Genomic DNA, 9,299 nt, shown 5'->3' with positions numbered 1-9,299 from the left:
TTCATTCAGCTCTGCCTCCTGTTCCTGGCTCTCTGAAGCTGGAGGCTTTTCTTCACTCAGCTGCTGGCTGCTGAGTCTGACAAACTCAAGGTTGACAAGGAAAAAGGCACAGTCCAGATATCACCCAACAACATGGCAGGCTACTAATTCAAGTCCAGAAAAAGTTCCAAAATCAGTAGGGCATGGCAGGCTGCTGAACAGCGACTTAGCTACATGCAGGGTTCAAGCGTGCCAAAAGCTGGTAACCATCCTAAAAGTTGCTTCTTCTGTACTGGAAGCAGACGATATCCCTAAAGCAGCTACTCAGCTGCTCCCATACATTCCACCATGGAGTTAATTACCAATTTCACTATGGGAAATAACTAGTTCCGGCTGCCCAGCCACTCCAAACCAGGCCCAGCCAAGGTGACACACAAACTTAACTACTACATATATCAAATCATGTTGACCACCAAAGCACCTAAAGAGGCTATGACAGCTGAACTTTTTATTATAAATGCTTCTTAGTAGGAAATTAAATATGTTCTCCAGGATATGTTTATGAATTACACACACACACACACACACATATACACATAATGTAAATATAAACTGATGGAAATTTAAAGGATGATTAAGGATCCAATTCAAAAATAGGAATAAAATATTTAATATTTTCTTTCTTTCAGCAGTTATCTTGTCCCTGTGAACTAGAGCCATGATTCTATAATCTTGAAGACAGTTCTCTTAACTGAGGCTATTATTTCACTGAATCTATGTCATTGATTATACAATGCACCTTTATTTTATATACCACTGAAAGGAAAAAAACACTGCCAGTGCTTTCTTACCATTTATACTCTTTGTTTTATATTTAGTGAAAGAACTTTTAGACATACAGACACATTTTAAAAATTATATCACATTTCTGTTTACATAACAAGGAAAATATAAATGCAATAAATTGGAAAGTTATTCCTAAAACTTTACATTTGTAGTCTAAGTCTTCTAAATCACTTTTTAAATTGGTTATTGTTGCCTGTGTTTTACTATACAATATTGTCTTTTGTGCTATCAAAAGAATTGATGATTAAGCTTTTGGTAAGAGTGCTGCACACTTGTCTCTTAATTTTTTTCCGAGTTGCTAACACACCCATTCTGTAAATTTAAACTGTTTTTTTTTTTATTTTTCTTGTTGTTGTTTTGGCATTCCTTACGAAAAGCAATTCCTTTACACATACCTAAATAACAAAATGCAACATAGCTTCTACTTTGGTGATCTTCCTTAAGCTGATAAAGCACTTAACTGTTACTTTGCAAGAAAATATGGAGTTGTACTCATTGTTCCAAAGAATACTTGCCTCATTATTTATGTTCCTTGAGTCTATGCCTTTTTCCTTACACATTAAATTTTTGTTTCGATATTAAATCATAATACTATTTTATAAGACATATTAAGTGGCAGTTATACTTAGTGTACCAAGATTATACATACTAAATTGAAGTATGAAATAACTAGCTATGACCAAATTTGTGAATGTGCCAATAATGACAACTATGTCATGACTTTTGCTCTGTCAGTGATTATAAGATGCCCTCAATTTCAAAATTCATTCAAATTTTACGGATGTTATTAGTGAGAAATTATATACGCACCCTAGAATCAATGGACAGTCTTAAATATGTTATTAGTCATAACAGCATAGTTTCTTAGGTAACAGGTGTTAAAAATATGGGCAAGATGATGTTTTCGATATAAAGGCATTGCTAGTGTTTGCCTTTTGCTGTAGGTAATTTCAGGAGCATTGGTGGTGTGGTGGTTAATGCATTTGATTGCTGACTAAAAGGTCAGTGCTTTGAACCCACCAGCTGCTTCATGGAAGAAAGATAAGACAGTCTGCTTCTGTCAGGATTCACAGCCTTGGAAACCCAGTGGGAGTTACTATGAGTCAGAATTGATTTGATAGAAGTGAGTTTGGTTTGGTTTTGGTAGATAATCTAGGGTTCGTAGTTTGGAAATCATTGTTCTTGAGAGAAAAGAGGTATGTAGGCAATAAAGGTGCTATTTTAAAGTAAGCTGTGCAAAAAGCTATTAGAAATGTTTGTAGTTTTTAGATATTCTTTCAAACTTTTGGTTTTAAGATACAAATGGTAATTTAAGCTTGTTTATCAAAACAAATGAAATTGGAGACAATTACGGCCTAACTAGAAGCATTTTCTTCTTAGCCTTGTTGATTTTCCAGCAGTTCACTAGAGGGCAGTAGTAGGCAATAAAAGTTTTACATTTCTGAAAAGCATTCTTCATACATTTTTTCCAGAAAGTGTGAAGTTAATTTCAAAAGATCTTTGTTTAAAGACCTTAAAAGTTATAGTGATTAAATGTTTTGTATAATATGTATGTCAAGCTTAGCATAACCTAAACTTTATAGTAAAATTTCCTGATAATCATTGAGACTTAAACATACAATCTAAAAACAAGCTAAAAGCTCTCAGGAACCAAAATATTGGTTACTTTCATTTACTTGCTCTCTTCAGACAACTAAAAATTCAGAAGAAGGCATTGCTTTACAGCCACATCATACCATATAATGTTGCTGAGGACATATTATTTTCTAAAATTATTTATATTAAGCTATTTAGGAATTCAGTTCAGCTCTTCTAAAAATACATATCAATTCTGTGTAAGGAATTAATTGCTGTGATTAAGAACTCTCTTTTTAAAATATTTTTGGCCAAATAATATCTTTTTGAGAACTTTATTAATTTATGAACCTTTTTTTTGGAGTAAAGATAGGAAGAAAAAGAATTAGGCCCAGTCCTTAAGTGTGAAATAGTCTATTTCATGTGTTAATAGTCTGGCTCAGAAGCCCTAGCTATTCTGATTAGTCAAATTTGGCAGATCTAGTGATAAAACAAAGATACTGACCATTATAGTATGATGTGTCCTATAATTAAATTATAAGCAAGGCACATTTAGAAGAAGTCAGGGAAGATTTCTCAGATATGGTGTAATTAAGTTGAGACCTGATATGCAATGCAATTTGCTAATCAAATAGTATGAGAAGGCAAGCATTCTAGATGAGGGCACCACATGTGCAAAAGTATACATACTGCACAAAGCCTGCAATAGTATAAAATTGGAAGTGGTTTAAGAACAGTGAAAATTTCAGTACAAGTGAAACATAGATGTGTAAATGGCAGGGGCACGAGATAAGGCTAGACAAATTGGTAGACATGAAGTCATGAAGGGCTTTTAGGTCAGTATTATACGACCAGAATGTCTGCTCAAGACTGGTGATTCTATTTCTCATTGCAAAAAAGTAGCAAAACAACTTTTTAAAAAATTCTTACAGAAAGTTCTGCTATGTAAAATTGATGAACAAGGTAGAATTACTCTGATTAATGTAGCAGCAGGACCCCAGGGCTCTGCATTGACCAATTGCCATGCCATCTTCTGTAATGGCCCTAAAGGCACCTTCTAGAATCCTAGGAACACCTCCCAGAGCACTTTGAAAACTATTCTTATTAATCCTGGAGAATTATAAAGGGTATTAATTAGAAGATTGACATAATCTGGTGTTGGTGTTACAGAGAGGTGACTTTGGAAGTAGTAGAAGATGAATTTGCAGAAAATGAGACTGGCGGACCAGTTAGGAGAATACAGATGTCCTTTTATCTGGCAATAGGCTGTATATAAGGGCTGCATTTTTAACATTGACCAAGAGATTCCTTGGGAAATGGTAGTGAGTACTGAGATCATTATATTAAAGGACTCAAATGTTTCCAACACAGACTAACAAAGCATTGAGGTAAAGTAAGCCCAATGGAGATGTCATGGTTCTCTAGTGCTGCTATAACAGAAATACCACAAGTGGATGGCTTCAACAAATAGGAATTTATTCTCTTACAGTTTAGGAGGCTAGAAGTCCAAATTCAGATTGCCAGCTCTTGGGGCTGGGTGAAGGCCCCTGGGCCTTGGGCTTCAGCTCTGCCTCTTATTCCAAGCCTACTGGAGCTAGAGGCACCTCCTAACTCAGACAGCTGCTGGCTTCTGAGACTGATGAGCCCAAAGCAGCAGGTAAAATGGCGCAATCCCAAGATAAGTAGGCAACTCAACAGACCACTAGTTCAAGTCCAGGAGCAGTCCCAAAATTGGCAGGCAACATGGCAGGCCACTGGTTATAAAGACTAGGACAAATGGAGGATGCCAAAACCTTGAGACCTTTTTCAAACCACCTCCTTATATACTGGAAGCAGACTACATGCCAAAGGAAACTACTAGCTACTCACAGCAGATTCTACCATGGAGATGATTGCAATCTCATCATGGGGATTAACTGTATCCAGCTGCCTAGCCACTCAAAATCACAGCCCAGCCAAGGTAACATATAACCTTAAGTACTACAGGAAGTGGTTGGGAGAACTAGGAACATACCTGGACACAAACTGAGTCTTGCAACATATCATTGCCTTGACACTTACTAGGAAAAGCAGCAGAATTCTAGTGGTAAAATAATATGTGGATATGAAGAATTGGTAAATAGTCATTATGTAATGCTACATGTTCATCATAGTCTTAAGACTATCATGTTACTTTTTTCAGTAATATTTAAAAACCAAACTCACTGCCATCATAGTGACCCCCACTGAGTTTCTGAAGCTGTAAATCTTTACAGAAGTAGATTGCCCCATCTTCCTTCCATGGAGCAGATGGTGGGTTTGAACTGCTGACCTTCTGGTTAGCAGCCAAATGCTTTATTCACTTTGCCACCAGAGTGGAAATACTAGAACTAACAAATATGTCATAAGGATGATTGTGATTGGAAAATCCTATAAGAAAGCTTAAAGGAGAATATTTAAAATATTTAGCAAAAAGATTAGAAACTTTTAAAGAAACTAAATACAGATAATTGGTATGTTAGATATTATAAGTATACTAAAATACTTCCCTTATACTAAAAATTTAATGTATATAGTATCCTTAAAATTTTTCTTCCTAGGAAATAGTTTTGTAAATTATTTTTACTAATTCACACTCTCTTAACCACTGATTAGGCTGAAATTGTAATTTATTACTTTGATAAAGTATTATATTTACACCAGTATTATAGCTTGAGGAATACATATTATCTATACTAGTGATAATGTTATAAATGTAATTCTGTTTAAATGTGAAATAAACAGGAGAATTATGAGACAACATAGTTATGATTCATTCTCGTATGTCTTATTTTTCAGTGATCATACACCTTCACAACAGCTCAGTCTATATTGTTACTTGGATATTTTTGCCTGAGAATTGTGTGTGATGTGTTTAATATTACTAAAGTACATTTCAATTTTGTTTCTTCTAGGCCTATGGCATGTCAGCGTTACCTTTAAATCTGATAAAAGGTACTAGAAGTGCTGCTTATGAACGATTAGAAAACACTGAAGATATTGAAGAAGTGGAGCAACACATTCAAACGATTAAATCAAAAGTGAGTTGGTGTTTTGTTGTAATTGGGAAGCATAAACTTACTTCCTTTTTGACCTCCCCATCTGACATGACTTAGACATTAGCACACCCATTTTCTTTCCATTGTTTGATTGTTTTGGGCCTTATATCCTCCAAGAAACAAGTCCATATTTTAAAAAATACGTCTATGAAATGGACCCTGGCAGTTTGAAAATTTTTGAGATGAAATGAGAAATGTAAATATCTTAATGATGCCAAAGAATATTTGAAAAACTCAGTTTGTAGTTTTAATTTTTTTAAAAATAAAAAGTCTTACCAAATTAGAAGAGAAGAAAATGCTTGACAAAGGAAGACTGTAATGAGCATCATACATGATGAAGGAATGGAAGCCTTCCATTCATCAGCATTTATCTGGAGCTCTTAGGTAAGAAACAAATTAGTTATAAACATTGCAGGGTGGCGTCTACCAAGAGAATCTACTGATGAACGGAACTGCTTTAGAGTTTGTCAAGAAACAAAGATTGCCTAGAAACAAAGTTACAAAAATCATTAGCCAATTGGAGGATGTAATAAAAAAATGATCTTATTCACAATAGCCGTAAACTATAAAAAAGAAATGTCAAGTTCTTCCTGATAAAAACTTATAAAATTTTCACATCATAAAACCAAAAAACCAAAGCCACTGCCATTAAATTGATTCTGACTCATGACAACCCCCATTGAGTTTCCAAGGCTATGCATCTTTATAGAAGCAGACCACCTCATCTCTCTTATGTGAGCGGCTGGTGGGTTCAAACCACCAACCTTTTGGTTATCAAACCAATTCCTTCAACACACCACTAGAACTCCTTGAAATACTAACAGAGCACTGAAATGAATGGAGAACTCTATCAGTTCCTAGTTGAGATGATTCAGCATTGTAAAGCTGATAGTTTTTCACAGGTGTAGGTATAAATTTAACATAATCTGCAAAGAACAAAACATTAAATATGCATAATGTATCAATCATATGAAAAAAATAGACCCTGAGTTCATCTCAAAAATAAAATTTATAAAACATTAGGTGAAAATGTGAATAAATTTTTATTATTATCTTGTAGAAGACCTTTCTAAATAAGACACAAACCTTAGCTGCTTGTGAAGAAATTAGTGAGTTTAAAATTTTTATATTGTAAAATATGTGTACCAAAAAGGTATCATAAAAAAAACTTAAAAGATCAACAATAGTATGAGAGAGAATAATCTGCAACGTAAGTGATATATAAAGAATATTTTTAGGTCAGAAAGAAAAAGGATAAACACCACAATAGAAATAATAGTCAAAGGACCCAAATAGACAGTTCACTGAAAGGCAAATTAAAATGTTGGATAAAAATATGAAATAATGAAATGGCTCATTAATAATCAGTATGACCATGTGCCCCAGGTTGCCTGGAACTGAGTGGTTTTCTGGGACATAGAATTTTCAGTGCTATAAGTAGGACAGTTGGTCATCTTAATAATCAGGGATATGACATTTAGAACAACTAGATTTTTTATGTTATCTTTCAGATGATCAATCTTAAATTTTCACTTGTGTCAGGTGTTCATAAGAATTTGGGGGGAAATAAATTTTGATGGGGAAATAAAATACATTGCTTTTTTTTTTTAAAAAATTAAAAAATAAAAAATAAATGTTAGGATGTGCTTTTAGACACAAACAGATTAAAATAAATTATTAAAGTTCATTATAACAGTTAACCTCAAAGAATCTACCCTACTGAATTATACGTGTACATTTACATTTGTGTACACAAAGATTTTCATGGCACATGGTAATGCCAAAAGGAAAAATATTGGAAACAATCTAAATGTTTAAAAATAATGTATTTTTCAATTAAGACCCAATGGTAAATGTGTTGTGCAGTGATGAAAAGGAATGGAGATAGATTTAAATATATTGTAAATGTTTAATATTTTTAAAAATTTGCAAGATGACTAAATACTAAATATCTTGTCCATGTAAATGGTATAGGCTATAAAGTCAAGCTACCTCAGTTCAGATTCATCCTCTACTGATTATGCACATAACATCTCTAGACCTTACTTTCCTCATCAAATGAACATATATAATACTGTTATCTCCCTCAAAGGGTTATTCTGAATATTTAAGGAGAAGTTATATTAAAAGAACTAGTTTTAAGTACATGGAAAGTGTCCAAGAAATATTAGCCATTATGTACAACAAAAACAACAAAAATTGGTATGTATTTACGTATATATACACACACATGCAAATACATAGAACATGTGTAGAAGGTTATTGGTCATAACTAAATACTTTCAAGTGAGATAATTGGTTGACTATTGGTTTACCCTTCTAGTCTTTGTTTCTGTGACCAAAATTATTCTTATAGTGGTTTGGTTGATTGGCAAAGCAGAGTGAGCATCCATTTCTCACTCTACTGGAGTATTCACTAAATAGGTAGACATCTTGAGTTTGTTTCAGTGGGCCCTATTAAATTAGTTTACTAAATACTTTTTTCCTGCAATAGTGAAACCCAGCAATAAAATAGAACTACCTCATTGTTTCTATCTTTTTGACATTCAAAAAAAAAAAAAACTCACTGCTATCAAGTTGGTCCCGACTCATGGCAGTTATGTGAAAAATTGTTATGGCTAAGATAGAAAGTACTGAACTCTTCTCATACCACACACTTGAAGCATTATTGCTTGAATCTGTCTTCCAGAAGGGAATGCCCATCTTATTCTTCTGTACTTCAGGAAATAGCTTTCTATAAAGTTACCAGCTTTTTGCTTGGAAAGGCTCTATACTGAGGCTGGGGCCTGAGGTAGGCAGGCCCAGGGCTGGGAGCTGCTTTTCTCTTGGGTCCAGCTCTATTTTAAGGTCAGGGCCCAAGGTAGGTGGGCCTGGGGTTCGGGGGCTGTTTTTCGCTTGAGGGCAGCTCTGTTTTAAGGACAGGACCCGAAGTAGGTGGTCCCAGGGCTGGGGGCTGCTTTTCACTTGGGGGCAGCTCTGTATTAAGTCTGGGCCCTGAGGTAGGTGGGCCCAGAGCTGAGAGGCTGCTTTTTGCTTGGGGCCAGCTCTCTTTTAAGGCCATTGCCCAAGGTAGACAGGTGCAGAAGGCTTAGGAACAACTAAGGGAGATGAACTTGTCTGTCATTTTGTCATCCTGTGGTGACTTATGTGTTGCTGCGGCTGGAGACTATGCCACCGGTGTTGTAAAATGCCATCAGGGTTACCCATGGTGGACAGGTTTCAGAGGAGCTTCTGGTCTAAGACAGACTCAGAAGATGGAAGAGCCCATCCACTTCTCAAACAATTGGCCAGTGAAAACCTTATGAATAGCAGTAAAACACTGTCTGATCTATTACTGAAAAACTTTATGAATAATCCTGGAACATTGTCCGATATTGTGCCAGAAGATGAGCCCATCAGGTCAGAAGGCACTCAAAGTTTGCCTAGGGAGGAGCTGACTCCTCAGAAGTAGAAATGACCTTAATATATGGATAGAGTAAAGCTTTTGGGACCTCCATTGCCTGATGTGGCACAACTCAAAATGAGTAGAAACAGATACAAACATCCATTAATAATTGAAACATGGAATGTATGAAGTATGAATTGAGAAAAATTGGAAGTTGTCTAAAATGAAATGGAACACATAAAGATCAATATACTAGGCATTAGTGAGCTGAAATGGACTGTTTTTGGCCATTTTGAATCAGACAACCATATGATCTACTATGCTGGGAAAAACTGATGGAAAAGAAATGGTGTGGCATTCATCATCACAAAGAGTGTTTCAAGATCTGTCCTGAAGTACAATGCTGTCAGTGATAGGATAATATCCATACACCTACA

At 35.2% G+C, this 9,299-nt stretch overlaps 1 protein-coding gene across 1 annotated transcript in view; it reads left to right on the top strand.

The window, feature by feature from the left end:
• LMBRD1 (LMBR1 domain containing 1) overlaps nucleotides 1-9,299 on the top strand; it is a 202,676-nt gene that overhangs the window by 124,825 nt on the left and 68,552 nt on the right. Inside the window, exon 8 of the mRNA XM_007945208.1 lies at nucleotides 5,334-5,459. Coding sequence (XP_007943399.1) covers nucleotides 5,334-5,459 — 126 coding nt within the window. The remainder of the gene's footprint in view (nucleotides 1-5,333; nucleotides 5,460-9,299) is intronic.

This window comes from Orycteropus afer, unplaced genomic scaffold (assembly GCF_000298275.1).
Source record: "Orycteropus afer afer isolate SDZICR_OR568_19922 unplaced genomic scaffold, OryAfe1.0 scaffold00133, whole genome shotgun sequence".
NCBI classification, from domain to species: domain Eukaryota; kingdom Metazoa; phylum Chordata; class Mammalia; order Tubulidentata; family Orycteropodidae; genus Orycteropus; species Orycteropus afer.
This window is presented reverse-complemented; position numbering and strand designations above follow the sequence as displayed.